Source organism: Botrytis sinoallii, assembly GCF_014898435.1.
Source record: "Botrytis sinoallii strain Bc 23 chromosome Unknown BSIN_003, whole genome shotgun sequence".
Classification (NCBI taxonomy): domain Eukaryota; kingdom Fungi; phylum Ascomycota; class Leotiomycetes; order Helotiales; family Sclerotiniaceae; genus Botrytis; species Botrytis sinoallii.
Window position 1 is genome coordinate 2,878,266 of NW_024066030.1, and position 19,263 is coordinate 2,897,528.

General features: G+C 41.8%; 7 protein-coding genes across 7 annotated transcripts; 3 read left to right on the plus strand and 4 right to left on the minus strand.

Annotated features, from left to right (window-relative positions):
- Nucleotides 1–39: 39 nt before the first annotated feature.
- EAF02_002452 (uncharacterized protein) lies at nucleotides 40–693 on the plus strand (the record flags this gene model as incomplete). The annotated part of the gene is made up of 1 exon (XM_038898500.1): nucleotides 40–693. The coding sequence occupies one exon, from the start codon at nucleotides 40–42 to the stop codon at nucleotides 691–693; it is 654 nt and encodes a 217-aa protein (XP_038762192.1).
- A 2,931-nt stretch (nucleotides 694–3,624) lies between these two features.
- On the minus strand, nucleotides 3,625–4,689 carry EAF02_002453 (uncharacterized protein; the record flags this gene model as incomplete). The annotated part of the gene is made up of 1 exon (XM_038898501.1): nucleotides 3,625–4,689. One exon carries the CDS (start codon nucleotides 4,687–4,689, stop codon nucleotides 3,625–3,627), a length of 1,065 nt encoding a protein of 354 aa, XP_038762193.1.
- Nucleotides 4,690–5,511: 822 nt separating this feature from the next.
- EAF02_002454 (uncharacterized protein) lies at nucleotides 5,512–6,241 on the minus strand (the record flags this gene model as incomplete). The annotated part of the gene is made up of 3 exons (XM_038898502.1): nucleotides 5,512–5,920; nucleotides 5,992–6,046; nucleotides 6,109–6,241. 3 exons carry the CDS (start codon nucleotides 6,239–6,241, stop codon nucleotides 5,512–5,514), a joined length of 597 nt encoding a protein of 198 aa, XP_038762194.1.
- Nucleotides 6,242–7,829: 1,588 nt separating this feature from the next.
- On the plus strand, nucleotides 7,830–9,015 carry EAF02_002455 (uncharacterized protein; the record flags this gene model as incomplete). Its single annotated transcript, XM_038898503.1, has 2 exons — nucleotides 7,830–7,898; nucleotides 7,951–9,015. 2 exons carry the CDS (start codon nucleotides 7,830–7,832, stop codon nucleotides 9,013–9,015), a joined length of 1,134 nt encoding a protein of 377 aa, XP_038762195.1.
- Nucleotides 9,016–12,240: 3,225 nt separating this feature from the next.
- Nucleotides 12,241–13,731, plus strand: EAF02_002456 (uncharacterized protein; the record flags this gene model as incomplete). Its single annotated transcript, XM_038898504.1, has 4 exons — nucleotides 12,241–12,306; nucleotides 12,368–12,641; nucleotides 12,697–13,540; nucleotides 13,596–13,731. The coding sequence occupies 4 exons, from the start codon at nucleotides 12,241–12,243 to the stop codon at nucleotides 13,729–13,731; spliced, it is 1,320 nt and encodes a 439-aa protein (XP_038762196.1).
- A 658-nt stretch (nucleotides 13,732–14,389) lies between these two features.
- EAF02_002457 (uncharacterized protein) lies at nucleotides 14,390–15,994 on the minus strand (the record flags this gene model as incomplete). The annotated part of the gene is made up of 4 exons (XM_038898505.1): nucleotides 14,390–15,208; nucleotides 15,255–15,269; nucleotides 15,326–15,570; nucleotides 15,616–15,994. The coding sequence occupies 4 exons, from the start codon at nucleotides 15,992–15,994 to the stop codon at nucleotides 14,390–14,392; spliced, it is 1,458 nt and encodes a 485-aa protein (XP_038762197.1).
- An 817-nt stretch (nucleotides 15,995–16,811) lies between these two features.
- EAF02_002458 (uncharacterized protein) lies at nucleotides 16,812–18,364 on the minus strand (the record flags this gene model as incomplete). The annotated part of the gene is made up of 2 exons (XM_038898506.1): nucleotides 16,812–17,941; nucleotides 18,010–18,364. 2 exons carry the CDS (start codon nucleotides 18,362–18,364, stop codon nucleotides 16,812–16,814), a joined length of 1,485 nt encoding a protein of 494 aa, XP_038762198.1.
- Nucleotides 18,365–19,263: the final 899 nt, after the last annotated feature.

The following is a 19,263-nucleotide window of genomic DNA, read 5'->3' on the forward strand; positions in this document are numbered from 1 at the left end:
ACTTTAAATTTACCATCTTTTTGGTTGACGTCATTCAAAATGCTTCCAATCACACTTTATTCTCATCCTTTCGGTCCTAACCCGTGGAAGGTGGCCCTCATCCTCGAGGAGCTGAACATCCCTTACACAACAAAGTTTGTGGATTTCTCCGAAGTCAAGAAGGAGCCATATACTCAAATCAACCCAAACGGACGTTTGCCATCTATCGAAGATCCTAACACCGACATTACACTCTGGGAATCCGGTGCTATCATCGAGTACTTGATTGAAAAATATGATGTCGAGCACCGGTTGAGTCATAACACCTTCCCCGAAAAATATCTCGCTAAGCAGTGGCTGCACTTCCAAGCTTCTGGTCAAGGGCCATACTATGGTCAGGCTTCTTATTTCACCAATATCCACCCCGAAAGCATCCAGAGTGCCATTGATCGATACGCGAAAGAGATCCGTAGAGTCACTGGAGTTCTTGAATCCGTGTTGAAGACTCGAGACTGGTTGGTCGGCGATAAATGCACATACGCCGATCTCTGTTTCATAGCATGGCAAAGATGGGCACCTCGATATGGTGGTGAAGATATCTATAAAGATTGCCCACATGTGGAGGCATGGCTGGAGAGGATGAAGACGAGGCCTACAGTCCAGAAGATCTATGCTGATCAGGATCTCGCTATGGCAGAGGCAGAGAAGAAATGAACACGGGAGCATGTGGATGAGATACGATGCACAGTTAGGCTGTCTATACGAGGTCCTCCGTAGAGCACAATAAATTTCTCTTCTTCTGCTGTGCTCTTCTGTTGAGCGGTTGCTTCAACAGTGACCTTGTTTGAATTTTTTTAGAAAGTAGTTGCCGATATGTGTTTATCATATATTTATCATGAAATCAAGTGATTCTGCTTTCACCCATTGAACCTAATGATATTTAACGGTACCTGTACGTTGGCTCATAAGGTAGGTGTTTCAATATTGCATCTCGCCATAGAACAGCTTCGCTAGCCGCAATATTAATCTCTATTAGCATGTAATGATTCAAAACCTGTACATGATGCATCCTGTAAACTGTGATTTATTTATAGAGCCAAGATTGAAACAGATTGAACCAAAGTGAAGGTTGTACTTGAAAAGGAGTGCTATCGAGTATAATAACATTGAGGATTGGACTAGAAATTACGAATTCGTCAACTAACGAAGATGAAAAGATTCGACGACCAACAAGACAATATCAATTTCGAAGTGAAATTATCCTTATAAATCTGTGGTGAGATGCGGAGTCTAACAGGTACTTTAACAGTATTTTAAAGCAATAGAAACCTAATAATCGAGCGTACCACTACATCGAACAGATGGCTTAGAGCCATTACCGACAGTGAACTCACTCATTCATTCACTTGATTAGTGTGTACTTTGAATTGTCTATGTATCTGTATATGATATTTCAGGATTTCTGTCAACTTTCGTTTATTCCGGTGTACTATATGAAGGCATGCGCTATCTTTCTCTAGTATGTGTATTACTTGTCACTTCATGCGTCAGATACAAGATGAATGGAATGATTGGGCAATTAAATTATGTCTTTAACACTCACTTGAGATGAAGCTCATGTATGGATATTTTGAGGCGTTATTGAAGTATGGGAAATGCTGATTACAACATTCCTTCTACACCACTCAAGGTATTTATTTCTCAAAAGAAAAGATAACTAATAGTCTAATCCTGCTCCTAACCAACTTTAAATCTACCAGTCAGCCTCAAATCTTATACGAGGAGCCTTATAAATTTCCAGCTCGACGTCTCGCTTGTGGAAATTTTCTCCTTTACTTAGGTACGGAATGGAAGTCGAGGTACAACTATTAATGCCATCTACATTGCTAAAAGTATCGAGTAAAATCCGCCTATTGTAATATAGTGTTTCGTTATGTTATCATGTTGAATCCATGTATATTTCTAATGATTCGACTTTCAACATGCTCAAACCCTTTTATAAAAGATATATCCTTGATCCTAATCCATCATCCCTGCTAAAAAGACAAGTAGATGATGAGAAAATCAACGACCAACCCGTATAACCACACAAAATTTAACATTTTAAACCTGTGGTAATGTGATTATTACATACACAAAAACTTCTTCAACAAATGAACACGCGAGTACCTAGATAAAAATATTTGATCTAACGGGATAGTCTATGAAAATCAATTTAAATCACGTAAAAGCCTTAGAATAATCTTTCCTAAATGTATAGTCATCATATCATGACTTACAAGCTTTCAAGAAATTCTGCTAACCACCTGAAGTTCTTACGTTGAGATTATAGTTAGTCCAACACCTCAAATACAAACCCTCACACATTCACCAAAGATATCTGTTCAATCATACAACAACAGCAAACAAACTCTTACTAGTCTAGCCGTCCTATTAAAAAATAAGGAAAGGCAATAGAAATGTATCAAGATGCGATAAATATTTAGGATAACTTCGAGATCTGAACAAAAGCAAAACATTTATTGCATTGCATATATGTAATCAATCCCTCAAACATCTCCCAAATCCCCAATCTAGACATCAGACAATGATGAATCGAGAAAGAGGAAACAGTCAAGCTCAATGGTTATCTCAGATCTCAAAATCCAAATCCCAAAACTCAAGAATCCTTAATTTCCAAACTCATACTCTCTCCGTCTATCCATCCCCATCTATCCATTACCCCAAGCACCACACTTCCCGCTCCTCACAACCCGTAGAACTTCTACCTCCGATATCCTTCCTACCACTCAGGAGTCAGCGGAGCGAGTAACTATCCGTTTCGATATATCTCTCATATCGTATGTATCATATGTGACTCCTTACCTCTTTAGCTATGTATTCGCTTGTATCAGTATACCTCGGTGTCGGGATATCGATCATGTGATCAAAAGAGGGCACTGTATTGCACTAGCGTATACACTAGCGCTAGCACTTCTACTATATTAAATACTAGCTTCCTATAGATAATAATGATCAAGAACGAATACAACCATAATAGACTAAAGTACTTACACTTATCAACCAAGTTGATACCAACACTCGGCCTCGGTAATATATGGAAGATTATTATGAATGTATCATTTATCTATACCTAGGTAGTGATACACAAGGAAGGATCGGGTCGGGGGGGGTTAAGATATTTGACCCTTTTTACAGTAATTAGGCTCCTGTTTGATGAATTCATACGCACACATGTCATGTTCAGTCGAGACATTTTAGAGGGACTGGAGGGTTGTAGTATATCACATCATATCATATCAGATCACATCACATCACATTGCATGGTATTGTATTCATTTCACTAGTGATCAATCGTGATCATAATTTAATAAGTTAATCATATATCTTATTAAAAACAAATGGGGAAGGGGGCGAAAGTTCATCGATATGGTATACTTACCAACTGATCAAAAACTAAATTCTCATTCAGGTAGAATGTGAGCTAGAAAAGTATCAAGAAAATCAAAGGAAAGAAAGCAAGCAAGCAGACAAAGAAGAAACAAAAACTAAATGCAGAATTCAGATATTCTAACCCACCTGTTCCTCATCAAGTCATCGCCACACTTACCTACTACCTACCTACCTACCTACCTACCCATCCACTCACTCAAAATCCCTCGGATTATAAGTCTCCCAAGCCTCCTCATCCCCATCAATCTCAAAACCCCGCATTCTCCCTCTCTCTTCCCTCCCCCCCCTCGCACTCCCAACCCCTCTCATAAGCCCCTCCCTCTCTCTCGCAAACGCCAATCTCGCGCGATCCAACCTCTCACTCGCCCTCGGTCTCTCCTCCATCCATTCTCTCAACGGCGCACTATACTGCGCCATCGCATTATGCGCATCGTCCAAGAGAATCGTAACGCTTTCCTGCATCGCAAGCGCAAGATCGATTGATTCCTGATCGTTCGATCGGACTGCGCGTTGGAGTTCCTGAAAGGCGAGTTGGACGTTGCGTTCTGCGTCGTGTTTGACGACGTTGGCTTCGTAGGAGAGATGCGCTTGGTTAATTATTCTGGTGTCGAGGGATCGGAGGGTGGAGAGGGCGTTGATGTAAGTTGCTTCGGCGTGTTGCATTGCTGCAGAGGTGCTTGACGAGGAACTGAAAACTCGGGGAGGAGTTGAGTGGAGAAGATTTCTTGGAGGAGAAGGATATCTATGGGGAAGTGGTGAGGGGAATCTTCTTGGGGGAGAAGACTGGCTTCTCGACACCGATCTCCCGATCGAAGAACGATAACGGGGAGGCGCAGGAGTACTGAAATTTCCCGGCACGTCAAGGGGCATGGGTTCAAGCTCCTCTCCAACATTTCCCTCAAGATGATCATCTTCATCACCACCTCCGTAATCCGCCTGAGCTTGCATCATATCTTCTCTTTCCTCAACAGCTCTATCTCTAACGCGTCTAGCAGCGTTATTGATCTGTCTAATCCGATCTCTTGCGGCGTCTCTTACGCCACCGGTGATGTTACGAATTTCCTCGCGACAAATGGGACAGGTAGTGTGGTCAGCGTCAAGCCAACGTTGAACACATTCTCGATCAAAAACGTGATTACACGCAGTTTTAACAGGTTCTCCGTTCTCTCCACCACCGAGATTGTCTTGACAGATCGCACAGGTGCATTGGTCTGCTCGGAGAGAATTTACATTGACTCTGGTTAATTGTGGTGGCATCTTGGATAATGTGAAGTGGGGTGTCAAGAAAATAGAGTTGATAGCTGTAATCTCTGTGGTTGTAGTGTTGGTACTTGATTTAATTTAACTGGATATTGTATCCATTGCACTCGACACTTGACACGTTTCAAAGACATTGTTCTGAACTTGAACTCGACTTATTCTTGATAATGGTACTCAAATACACGAACCGCTTTAAAAAGTCTCGATTTCAGGCGGGTATCGAACGAATTCTAATTTGAAACACTTGAACAACAGCATGGAAGCGAGGTGATGCTTCGACAATTTCGACGAATAGAACAAAGAAATCATTTACCGACCTGTTGTTGTTTATTGAAACAAAGAAATAAACGGCTTCACAAGCACATTGTGGATTGCATTCATTAAATCTCGAAACTTCTGTATTGAGCTAATCGCTTAGAAATAAGTGATACGCCCTCGAGGTGCACAAATATGGTATCTTCTCAAAGAAATCAAGTACCAAAATCCCCTTCCAGTGCAATTCACCGTTGACTTGCTTGTCTGAAAGCTGTGTATGCAGGTTTCCCAAAAGAAAAGATGAGATGGAAAAACACATCTCCAAGCAAAACCTCTATGCCAGTGTAGTAAACATCTCAAAGTTGACAGCATTTCCATGCAAATGCACACGAGAGATTATTAATAAAAATATCTCAAGCCTTGCCATTTGTATATATCCCCACAACACCGAATCGTGATATCCCATTCCCCTGAATTGCATTTATCGTAATATCGTTGTGCTGCATATAACCTTTTAAGAAGCCGTGAAATTTATTGCATTTGTTGCGAATAATACTGTGATTGTCAGGTTCGGGCTACTAGATTAGGCGATGGTCCAAAGAGATCAGAAATATCCAAGGCTGGATCTATGAAACCATTCTGATATTGTTGAAATCCATGACTTGGCCCACCATGACCATTCATTTGAGGACCAGATGAACTGGAATGACCAGCCAATTGTGCATCATGTTCTCGTAGTAGAGGATCTAATGTAGATTGCATCTCTGGTGATTCTTGATGTTCGAGTTTTACTGGCATCTGGGGGAGCCGAGGATCAGTAGTATAATGTTGCGCATTAGAAACCATCGAATCTGCGAACGGTTCAGACTCAGCATCTAAATCTGGAGATGACGGTTGTAAAGGGGGAGGAGGTTGTTGACGTCGTGGATTTTCGACACGGTGGAAAGACTTTTCATGTCGTATGACGACATCCCTAGATAAGAAATTAGTCAATGTGATCGATCTTCTACAACGAACATCAAAGTCGCGCAATATCCAACATACTTTCGCGCGTATCTACGACCGCATAGTTTGCAAGGGAATGGTTTCTCCTGGGTATCTAGAGGTTGAACTCGTATCAACAAAGGAACTTGCATGACTCGCACGATCGATTGTACTCACGACCACGTTCATGCCTTGAACAATGCTCACTTCTCTTAAACACTCTCTGACATACCGAGCAAGTGTAGATGCGTGGCTGCTTCTGGACTCGGTTGGCCCTACTAGTGGTAGTACTATGCTGTCTCGAATTCATGATTCAATCGAGGGTGAGATGGAGTAGATAATCGATGACTGTGTAATATTGGAATGAACCCAGGAAAAGATCGTGAATACCAGATGAAAGTAATACCAGTCAGACAGGAGAACTCAAGACAAGGGATATATGACAGATGAGTAATTGTCTATCAAGGTAAAGCTACGTTGCTGTGTAGTTTGATATGTATCTTGTTGACAGTAGTAGGTAGGTGAGGGTTGAAGGTTAATCGGTACATTTGGAAAGAACGGTTAACCTTAGCGGGGTAGATAAGAGACTAATCCATTTTGGGCAACAGGTATTTTTTTGTGGTTTTTTTACGATGGTACTCTGATCAATTGGGATTCAATGATAATCTGGCGGGGACAACAAGCACAGCACAGACTTTTCTCATGTGAATCCTCAGTACTGGTGTATAAAAAAGTAAAGCTGTTTTATCATTTGATATATGTTTCCATATTTCCAGATTTTATTTATCCACAATCGGTAATAATGACGGAAATACATACACACTGTGAATATACCGGGACATACCGATACACTTACGCTTTGAAGGAATGGACATCTCGGCTTCCGTATTCTTTAATCGCGGCAAGCGCAGTTCCAAGATACTTGGAAAACCGTCAAAAACAGTCATAAACACTCATCATACCATTCTATTGGGCTCTTTTCGGTAGAACTTATCGGATTTGGAACGACCAATTAAATTGCTTACATCCAAAACACGTGCTCACAGACTTCAATAGTACGATACGATCCGATCCAATATCTACTAGGTACACCTGCCTAGTAGGTAGTTCTATATAATCGAGCCCAGCCCAACTTGATACAATTCAATGCAGCTCATTCCACCTTAGGGCATTGGCGATAAGGAGATACTGCAGATACTGCAAGATCAGTAATCGAGTCGATGATTTCCACTCGAACTATGATGCGTATCTCCTCCCGAGAGGTATTTATAATGCCATTTTAACATTTGTGGCTTTCCTTCAGACGGGCAGGAATTTTAAGGTTTGAAAATACGGCCATACATCGGTAAAGACTTTTATCAGAGCACAATGCACATAATCGCATTGGCTCTGAAATGAGCCATGGGATGATGCCAAGAAATCTTAAAGTCCCTCGAGGTTCCAGAAATTTGGTCGACGACGAGGTAAAAGATCTGATGAATGAAGATTTCAACCTTGGCACTCCCCAAAAGAATTTCTAGCATGTTTCACACGAACAAAAGAAACAAAATAGGGCCTTTCATGCCTTCTGGAAGCACCAAATTCAACAATGTTCACGAACCCTTTTCACCGTCAATTTTCACATTCTTGGCACTTACGTTTCACGGCGTTGACCCAAATTACAATGAGCATTGGCAAATGCTTCAAGACTTCGGACAAATTACAAATGACATGCCACTGTCGATGACTGTGCCTATATGCCAAGTGATATTGATAGATAGATCCACCAGGACGGCATATTCGACGATCCATACCCATATTTCTTCAGTATAAGTATTTAGCTATGTTCTTTCGTTGACTGTTTTACTTGGCTTGATCTATCTTTGTTCATTCTTTTAGAACCTATAATCAAACAAATGATGTATTCTCGAGATATTCTCCCAACTTTGGCCATTGCCACTGGTGCCTTGGCTCAAGAAACTATATATGTAAGTACAGAGTGATGGTAACAGCTATGACCACAAACTAATGAACCCTTAGACATACAACGCCGACACAATCACCACATTGGACTTGTACAATGTTAGCAATACCTCACCATTTCAAGTCTACAATGAATCTTTCACTTCAATTCTTGGAGACGCGCCAGCTATTAGCAATATCCTAAATTCTTCTTTCCCTCAATTCCATGAAGCCGCCATCTTTTTCGATGAATCAACTCTTTTCGTCACGAGTAACCAATATGCCTCAAATACCAGTTCTGCTGCCACTAACAACAAGGCCATTTCCATCACTCGTTTAGATAAATCCGGTGATTCATGGTCCGCTACCATTATTGAACCAGAAGGAACCCTCACCCTCGCAAACGGAGGAGCAAAATACAACGATGGTCTCGTAATCTGCGACCAAGGATCCATGACCGCACCCGGTGGTCTTGTTTTCATGAATGCCACAGCTCCCTATACTGCCACAACCCTCATCAACAACTACTACGGCGTTGAGTTTAACTCACCCAATGATGTCCACGTGACAAGCGATGGAGCCCTATGGTTCACAGATCCATCATACGGTTCATGGCAAGGAATCCGTCCTCAACCCTTACTTCCACCTCAAGTCTACCGCTACATGCCAGGTACAAATGACATCCGTGTCGTTGCGGATGGCATCCAAGAACCAAATGGTATCACATTTAGTCCTGATGAGAAAACCGCTTACATTACCGACGGAGCCGGCAATTCCACTGCCCCTACTGCCCCAAGAGCTATTTACGCATACGATGTTATAATTCGAGGAGGTGAACCAGCTCTTGCCAACAAGAGAATCTTCGCAGTACCACAATCAGGTCTTCCAGATGGAATTAAAACTGATGAGGCAGGAAATGTATATGCAGGATGTGGAGATGGAGTCAATGTCTGGAACGAGGGCGGTGTTTTGCTCGGCAAAATTGCAGTAGCTGGTGGTTCCGCGAACTTTATCCTCGGAAATGAGGGAGATAAAATGCAAGTGTGGTTATTGAACGAGAACAAACTTTGGCAAGCCAGTTTGGGTTTGTTTAATGGTGTGGATGGTATTGATTCCGCGATGAATGGCACAGTTAGGAGATAATTTAGGAACTTGTAGGACAGGGAATTGTAGGATTATGAAGGAATGATAGCATGGTTTAAGTGTAATTATATAAAATTAGTCGCGAGTGTAAATGCTCGGGTATAGTATAGCTATGTATATTAAGTAGGCAGGTTAATATGAACAAAATACCTACTAATCTACCAAATATACACATTCCATGCATGCATCTCCTCCATCCGATGCATAACACACATACATACATACATAAATCCATCCATCAATCCATGAGCAAATACACACATCTCCTCAAATCACCGACCAACTATCCACCCGCCCTCTCCCGCACCACCCGAGTCTTGACCCCTGTGTCCCACAACATTTCACCTCTTCCATTATTTGTGGAGAGAACAGAAGTGGTCCGGGACGTGGGTGGTGTGGGGTTCATTCACCCACCAGTATTTCTTTAGTATTTCTTAATCACCATCCATATATTTTATTTTATTTTGTTTTTGTTTTTGTTTTTCTAAACCCCACCTCTCATCTACGGAGTATTATCAACACACCATTATATCATATCATATCATATCATATTATATCATATTATATCATATCATTGCTTCGACCCCACCATTATCCATATCCACACGATATCCATACGACATCCATATCCATATCCATACGATATCAATGAGTGGCTCCGGTGGGTAGGAGAAAGTAGGCTAAACGCATTAGGCGTATTAGGTAATCATTTTGGTTGATATACTCAACTGAACCGTACATAGCTTTCAAGAGAATACGCACTACACTTAATACGAATAAACCTACCTACTCTACACATCTTTTCTGTAGGGTAGATTAGAGCTGGAGCTGGAGCTAGCTACCCCGCACTTAGCTTCATTTTTGGGTTTTTTTGTGGGAGGGATCGAGGGGTGGAGGGGTGGTGGGATGGATATTAGGTGGGATGGATTAGGTGCGTGGCTTTGTGGGGAGGAAGGAGTACCCCGCGCTAGGGGGAAATACTAAGGTTAGGTTAGGTATTGTAAATGTTTTTCTGATATGATGTGATGTGATGTGATGTGTATGTATGTATATGTGTTCTTGGGATTTTTATTCATTTTAGATAGATTTTTACTAGACATATTTTGTGAGAATAAAATGGAAGAGGGGAGAGATAATATAGATGCTTTATGTTTGGGAAAGGGCAGTAAGAATCGAATATTTTGATGGATTACTAGGTAGGTAGGTAGGTAGGTAGGTAGGTAGGTAGTTAATGGCGATGAATTTGGTAATACATGCCTAGTACTTCAACCACGAATAATGTATATAGTTTTATATGGATTTACAACGGGGACATTCCAGTTTCGCTCATCAGTTCCGAGTCGGAACTTCCGACTTAGGAATGTTCATGTGATATCACGTGAGCGGAACGAATTGAATAATGTGATTTGTTATCGAAAGAAAGAAATCTTGTAGATACGTTTACTTACCTAGTATGTATTCAAATTACTTGTGTGGTTCTTTTGCAATTATATAATGGGAAGAGTGTTTCGAGAGTGTGATCGGGAATGAAAAATGGGGTTTGAGTCTAGGTCTTGGGGAGAATGAAAAAATTGAGTGATTTATGATATGTTGATGTGTAAATAGTTACTGAGTATACTCACTCATGTTTGTACAAAGCGAGATCAGAAGGAATAGTATTAATTTCCAAGGTTGTTTCTTTCCATTTGAATGTTTCGTTTTTACTAGCAAGCGATGATGAGTACCTACCTATTGATTTGCTATCACAACGAAATTTGATCGATAATTGAGGATTTCTGAGGTTACTATTCCTTTGATGACATCATTCTCATACACTGACTCGAGCGGTGATCGCATTACTGTATTAAGTATATTTAGATTAAGATAGTAAGATCCTGAGTATCTCTAAAACAACAATCAAAACCCGACAGATTTAGCCTTTCTATACTACGCCGTCTGAGTTCCGCATCGCAAGTCGGTTACTACTGCTGACTTGAAGTGCTTTGGAATTTAGACGGTGTGTTGTTGTGTATAGCGAATCGAGGTGTGTGTACTCTTCGACTACAGATGTATGGCTGAGGAAGTGGATTGAGGTTGCACTGCAGAGATTATCAAGAGAGCTATGAGGTTTATGTGTTGGTGTTTGGGTTTGTTTTCCTGGGTTGATGGCAATTACGGTGTGTTTTAGTTCATTGGTGATGGCTGGATGAGAGGCAAAAGTTTGAGACTTCAAAAGATGTTTCCGTAGTAATCATTTCCATTTTACAAAAACGAAATAGATGATAAAATTGATGTCTGAGAATCACTCAGGTCTACACATTAATAATGTTTTGCTAGTTGCACGAGCTGACTTTTTCTGTCCAACTGTTGGTCTCCACCAACTTTGATTCTCCCAATTCCGGATTTGCAAGGACGGCGTGGTATGTGCAAATTATGGCACAGGTATTTCACTCATTGATAAAGATTTTATAATACAATCGGTTGTATATTGAAGACCGCGAGAGGATTTTCTGCAGCTGTAAGAGGATAGCTTCTGTATCATATCTCTATGCTTGGCTGCTAATTCTACAATCTCGCTCCGGTACTATACCTACAGCTAACAACTCATTTTTGAAATGACCAGACAATTGGTTGCAGATACATGTCTATCAACCTACCTTAAATGAAAGCTGACATTCAAAAAGAGCAATATATGCAGAGTTTGAATACTATCACTAACATATCATGCAGTTGGTATATAACAGATAGTTTCAAAAACTATTAACGCCATCCCTAATCGTATGATTTAACTCTAAAACATAACGCAGCTTTTCATCTGTTGCGAGGAATCATTCCACATGTGAATATTTGGATTCCTTCATAGACTTTCTTCGAAACCCTTTTCAAGGCTGGGAAGTCCTGGCATTTCCTCAGAGTTTCTGCCAGAGAGGATGACCTATAAGCTTCATGACAAACAAGGAAAACGAAGCTCTTGAGAAATTTTGCTACAAATAAAAGGCCGTTGACGGAAGTGTCGTCATGAAATCATTCATTGCTTGTATCTATGATAGAAGTTCAACACCAACATTTATCAAAATGTTGGATCACTGCATGTCCTGGTGTTGAACCAACCACAGGGCGGGGAATCTGTCATAATCAGATTGCGGATTAACATAACCCATTATTGAACTCAACAGGTATTGAATACAAGATTTTTCAGTTGATGGAAATGCCCTCAAGAAATAGTTCTTACTTGAGAGTACCATCATGATTGATTTCGCGGGACCTAATCTGTCTTCGACACTGCTGTTGACTTTTGCAGCGATCATTCTGGTACGTCTCCTTAGCACTTATTGATTTCATGAATCCTCGTGCTAACACGCAAACATCACAGTACCCAACAGCCACCGTGATATATAATCTCTTTTTCCACCCTTTACGAAAATTTCCAGGTCCGATATTATGGAGATCAAGTCGATTACCATATATTATCTCTCTGGTGCGAGGTAACCTTGTATTAGACCAGATGAAAATCCACGAAAAGTATGGCGAAGTAGTTCGCTTGGCTCCAAATGAAATATCCTTCACGAAGGAAGAAGCTTGGAATGATATTTATGTACATCGACCGGGTCATGCAGATCCTACTAAGGATCCTGTATGGTATAAAGGTACACGTGAAGTGGGTTTATCTATTGAAGAGATTTTTACTGATGGTATCGAAAGCACCGGATGAGATGCCTCAGAATATTGTTACGTCTCTTGATACAGAGAGACGTGCTCGATTTCGAAAAGCGCTCAGTACTTCGTTTACCGAGACTAGTCTGCGGAATCAAATTCCTCTGATGGAGTCTTTCGCAGACTTACTTATTGATCGCTTGGATGATTTACTCATGAGTTCCACATCCCAAGAAAATGGCACAATCATAGATGTCTTCCAATGGGTTAGCTGGTTCACAGTCGATGTTGTTGGCGAACTTGCGCTAGGCGAGTCTTTTGGTTGTTTAGCAAACAGCGAACTTCATCCCTGGGCCAACACCCTAAATAATTTTCTAAGAGGAATGGTATATGCAGCGGCCACAAGATGGTATCCATTCATCGAGACAATGGTCTTCAAATTACTCCCGAAAAGCGTGATGGAGATGCAAAGAAAACATTCAGAGTTCGCGAATGATCGGATCAATAAACGCCTAAATCTGCAAAAGCAAAAGCCGGACTTTGTTGCCTCGTTCATGAAAGATAATGTGGACTTCCACAAGATTTCTTTGAAGGAAACTCAGTCAAACTTGGCCATTCTTTTGGTGGCTGGAATAGACGTAACCGCAACATCGATTTTAGGAACGTTACTTTACTTGGTTCAGAACCCAGATAAATTGCACAAACTTGTCTCTGAGATTCGAGAGACGTTTCAACGTGAGGAGGACATCAAAATTGCGACACTCCGCGGTCTTGCATACCTCAATGCGGTAATAAATGAAGGATTGAGACTTACAAATCCGGTTCCGGGTGGTCTTCCTCGAATTGTTCCCCCAGGTGGTGATACATATGCCGATACATTTGTACCCGCAGGGTAAGCATTCTTCATTTAACCCAATACTCCAATGTTACTGACCATCGTAAACAAGTATTTCCGTCCGACCCTACGCTATGAGCCGCTCTGAGAAATATTTCTCTTCTCCAAATGAATTTCACCCAGAACGCTGGCTTCCGATAGGAAGTCGACCATCCGGATTCGATAATGATCATCTTTCAGTGAGCTAGCCTTTTAGCATTAGTCACTCTAACTGCATTGGTAAAGACTTGGCCTGGGCAGAGATTCGGCTTGTTATTGCGAGACTATTGTGGACATTCGATGTGGCTGAAACCGGGAAAAGACTCGATTGGACAAAGTTGAAGACGTTGATGATTATTCAGAAAGAGCCGATAATGCTCAGCACTAGAATCCGAGAGGGGATTAGTGAACTTAGGAAAACGACGTAGTGTAGTTGGATAACTTTGGTAAAAGATCAGTCAGAAAATCTCATACTCATTTATGTGCCCTTCAATGTCATCTTACTGATATTTAGTTACATTTGTAGCATGGTTAATATGATACCACGTAGTCTCCATTGCGGATTATGCCAGACATCCTGTATTCTGAAGTGTCACTACGTAAAGTAACAAGGCTCTTTGCCCTGTAACACGTTTTTAAAGGCGTCAAGCAGCAAATTTGGTTTTCCAGTAACAAATTTTGATTATAAATTACTTGTTTCGCCATTCGATTTGTATTTTATTTTAATTTTGCAACCTTTCTGTTGGTCTTATTTCGTGCGCCGCTTAGAAAGCCCGATTTCAGAGAGAAAAGTTTCTTGTTGACTTAGGTATCTGCTGATCAAATTCTCTGTACCGTGTAGATAAAGATAGTAACTTCTTTTGATAATTACTTAATCTCCTGGAGTGAATAAAAGGCTGTCTCGATATTCAACAGCCCAACCTGGAATATTTCATCTATCCACCACATATTCTTCACGTCCTCCAACTCGGACCAATCAAAGACATCCCGCTTGAGGGTTTCAGCTACCCAAGCTTTCTCATCCTCTGTATTAGCTGTGCAGCCAGCCATAACGAGAGTCCATACTCTTAGACTCTTCGCCTTGGTATTCCAGATGTCGCCATCGCTCTCCAGTATTCGACGCAGCTTGGTGATAAACACGTTGGTCAATACGGGCGCGACGCCGAACCATCTTCTTGTCTGCGCAATGAACAGAAGCCCGCCAATCCTACACAACTCTTCGATATTATGCTTCGGCTCTTTCTGTATAGTTAAAAGTCTCGACAAGATCGGATAGACGCACAGACCAGCAAAGTTCTGGTCCCCCCAAAGAAATTGCGCATCTTTCGATAGATTTCTCTTTTCATTCTCACGAGCTATCGTGACTGTGAGGATACTCAACTGCTTCATGATATCGAGTATACCCACAGAAAGAAAAGATGAGATATCAGAGTGCTCACAGATGCTAAGAAAATAAGCTTCGCCCTCAGTCTGATACCTTGGAAGATAAGGATTCGTAAGATATTGAACAGGTGGAGGAGAAAGAGGAACTACGTCCAAGTCGCTAGACATATTATGTTCAATCCAAAACAAAGACAGTCGCATTGGTGGGATATTTTCGATACTTGATAGTCCGCCTCGCAGACCCAATATTTTATAGAAGCCAGCCTGGTGGATCTTCCACCTCTCCGGATTAGAGAGAAGATGCTAGTAGACTCAGTAGATGCTATGTCAAAATTGCGGAAAGTCTTACGTCGTGGCACATAAACTATGCTGAGTTAGAATCATCAATAAATAAATAAAGGTATATCATGTAAAACGCACGCCAAGTATAGCTCCCAGAATTCCATCTGAATTTTCCACCGCAAAATGTGCTAATCTTCGATTTACGGATCTGACAGCCGAGAGATGGTACATAATCGAATCACGATCCTCGTCTCGATTTCCTTTAAGGGTATTGAGGTGTAGGACAACATTAGACAACATCAAGTGCATTGCTGCAGAATCGTTTGTACCGAGCGTGAACCAGAAGTCTCTGAATGGCTGGAAGCATTGTGATGGATCCCAGACTGGGGAAAGTTAATAACTAAATTGGCCAACCTGGAAGAGCTTACTGTGATACACCAGCTCATGCTCTTGAGTATCCATCTTAACTGGCCATGCTTGAAAGGGATTCACACGGCCATTTCCCAGTAGAACCATCGAATTGGTTTGCAAACCCATTAGAACTTCGCTTCCTACTTCTGCTTCTGTGTCTACCTCCTCTCTATTCGCGTGTGGGATAGATTTCTGCAGTGGTGACGTACCAACAAAAGACCTTGGCGCAATGCTTTTCAGACCATTTGCCCTTTTTGGCCGATTTTGTTTCATGAATGGACGCATCACATGTTTTCGCACTAGGGTCTTTGTCTCCTGCTTCCCTTTTGCCGAATAAGAAGGAGTCGAGGTTATAAAAGCGTATTTTCCATCTTCGGGCAGAGTATTGATTATCATTTTTTCAAGATTTTGAGACGCCTCGAGTTCACGATTTTTGCATTTACACACTCACCCGGTGGGTAACGCTACTGTAAATTTATAGTCTTTGGCAACTGCAACATTGTACAGCAAATTGGAGGCTGATTACGTCAGGTCATTTTAATTTCTTTAGCTGTTAAATATGATAATGGCGATGCAGGAGCTGTTTTGGAATGTGCTGACATTGAACGATTGATTACAAACCCAATCTAACTTGTTTAAGGCAATGGCCCCCTGCTTTTCAGGTAGAATTATTGTGGAGGTGTGCCAAGACCTCTGTGTTCGTTACTAATCGATGTCAGACCTTGAACATGCCAATGCAATTGGAGACTCGTTCTTGTTTTTATCATGATCAACAACTTTGCAGGATTGAATAGACTCATATGATGTGAGAATTAAGTTCGATCTTGTTTTGTTGATTAAACAAGATAATCATATGGAGTTATTTTGATGAGTTCAAGAGCTCCGTGGTGGGTCAAACAATCCTTTGGACCCGCTTGCTGAGTTGCAACGAGCCGGCCGATTTCAAGCTTTCATTTATCTTGTGGTTACAAAGTGTCTGTTCCTGAAATAAGAGCTTCGATCCTCAAACTCAGGACGGAAGATATGCAATATCTCCCTTTCACGACCTTTTCCCGAAAATTGCGCAAAAATAACGTCCATGAGCTACGAATCCAACGAAGCACAGAAGAGTTGGTGTACAAAGACGATTACTATATCTTATTGATGGGAGCACTGGAAACTATACGCGTGTATTCATTGCAGATAATCTATGTATTGAGATTGAACTTATCGCTTAAGCAACCTGGCCCTTCGTCTGGCGAATACCAATAACCCTGATGTCCCGCCACAATAAGACCGCCGCTAACCCGCTAACCCAGACAACGGTACCAGCAATCAACAATCCTCTCTGCGCGTCACTATAGGCGTGTTGAATCGCAAGGCGCTCAGTCGTTCCTGGCGGGAATGACAATTGCGTCGGTAAGGACTCATATATTAGGAGTAGATCTGCTTGATCTATATCTGGAAAATTTTCAGAAAGCTTCTTGAGCAATATACCCTGCCAAATAACAGCCGAAATGGTTAGACCAACAGCAGAACGAATGTTTCCAAACAAGCCTAGCACCGCCAGACTGACGGCGAAGTATTGTTGCTCTGCGGCGGCGGCCATGATGGCGATCTCGGCACAGATGACCAAGACCCCTTCTGCAAACGAAATAAAGATCATGCACATAATGATGTACCCAATTTTTTGATCAGGTTGACGAAAGTAAATCAGGAGCGACATGCCCAGGATCGTCAGTGGAACACCAAAATAAAGTGCAATGGGTTTGTATCGTGCAGTAAAGCTGATGACACCGCCAGTGACGAGTGCGAGCAGGACACCGCCGACAGTGTACGTCTGCATGACATAACTGGCCTCGGTAATACTAAGGCTGTTCACAACTTGTAGAAAAGAGGTAAAATAGCTGGCCCAGCAGGAGTAACTGACGAATAGTGTAAAGGAGAGGAGGCAAGCACCAAAGACTGTACGGTCCTTGAGGAGAGACCATGGAATGAATGATATGGTGGCGAACAACTTCTCCCATATGGCGAAAGCGATGATCAATACGACTCCAAAGACTAGGAAGCAGATGATAAGGGAAGATCCCCACCCCTTGGCCTCAATAGTGTAAAGGTTGAATGGTAATAGAAAGAACGCGACGCCAGCAGATATTAGAATGAGACCAACAGCATCGAACTCCCGGCAGTAGTAAATGGTAGACTGCCAGGTAGTGCGTCCACTATCATTCTTTGGTATAAGATCTAGCTTCTTAGCTTTGAAAAACTGCCACATAAAAAGGCCAGAAAGCGGAAAAGTCACAAGTGGAACAAGAACGGCGAACGTTCTATAGGCCCAGCGCCAGCCAGGTCCATTCAAAAAGGCTGTTGATATCGGCCCACTTAGCCAGCAAGTGATCAGATTTGGGGAACTGCAAATGCCTGCATCAGACCTCGATACCGTAGTGAGGATGTATCTGCGACGAAGACACTCAGATTGTATCCTATACCATTTATTCCGACTGTGTAGAAGACTTGAGATGCTGCGTACGCCTCGACATTGTTACAACTGGCTGACATAGCAAGACCGACAGTACACAGCAAAGCGCAGAGAATATATCCCTGAGGACGATCAAAGATATCCAGAACCTTCGCAATGCTTAGATTGGTCACTCCGCCAATAACAGCGCTCAGTATGCTTGTAGTAGGCGTAAGGGAGTGTAAAGCAAAGTCCGACGTGATGTATGGAAGGAGAGAGCCACTGACGCCAGACACCAGACCTTGAACGAAGTAGGTGATCCAGATCATAACATAAGCGATGACGAGCCAGGTCCTCGAGCTTGTCAGAGTTACGACCTCAATCTCCCGGACGCCTTGTTATAATGTGTTGTCTACATGTCGTTCGCAGGAATTGACATTAACGGTATTTTGGCTAATCTCAAGCCTTCTAAGGTCCCTCTCAGCACAAGTTTCATTTTAGGGTATCATAATCAACTGGTGTGAACTTTGACAGACTTATTATGCATGAGCGACGAGCTGTCCGAGGCAGAAATAAGAAGCAAATGAAAACCCCTTATGAGTTAAGTTGAGCAACAAGCGGAGTTGTAGATTCTTTAATCCCATCCTGGAAATCGTGGGAAGATATATAGATATTTTCTGGTAGCAATGCAGGAGGTCTTTAGCTTGCATACTCATGATCAAACTTGCGCTAATATGCTCAATTTCTGTACAGGGGCTTCTAGCCGGGGAATAGTATCTGATGATGAATACAACAGTGTATGAGATTTTCTTTCCACTCAATCATATTGAAGCGTCTTTAAACACAGCAAAGACATGATATTTTAAAGACTTCTGATTCTATAGCTAGGTAATCATACAAAGTTGAAGCCCGAGCCAATACTAAATTTCTGAAGATTTTCACGTTGCAGTTGCCGATTACTTGTCATGGGAAGTGGCACACCGGAGATAAATCGTGCTACCTAATAAAACCGAGTTAAAACTGAAGCATGAGCAAGTTTGAGGAAGTTTTTAAGTACAGATTCGAATCAGCCGCACTTTGGCAACTAATGAGATTCCTTCCTTTCTCTGTGCCCCACATAAGCTGCTGAAACGCCATTTCTACGGCCAAGGAGGATAGAACTCAACGGGTTCTTTTGCTACTGCGTACGTGTTATATCTATCTAAGAAGATAACTCAACCCTCGTCTA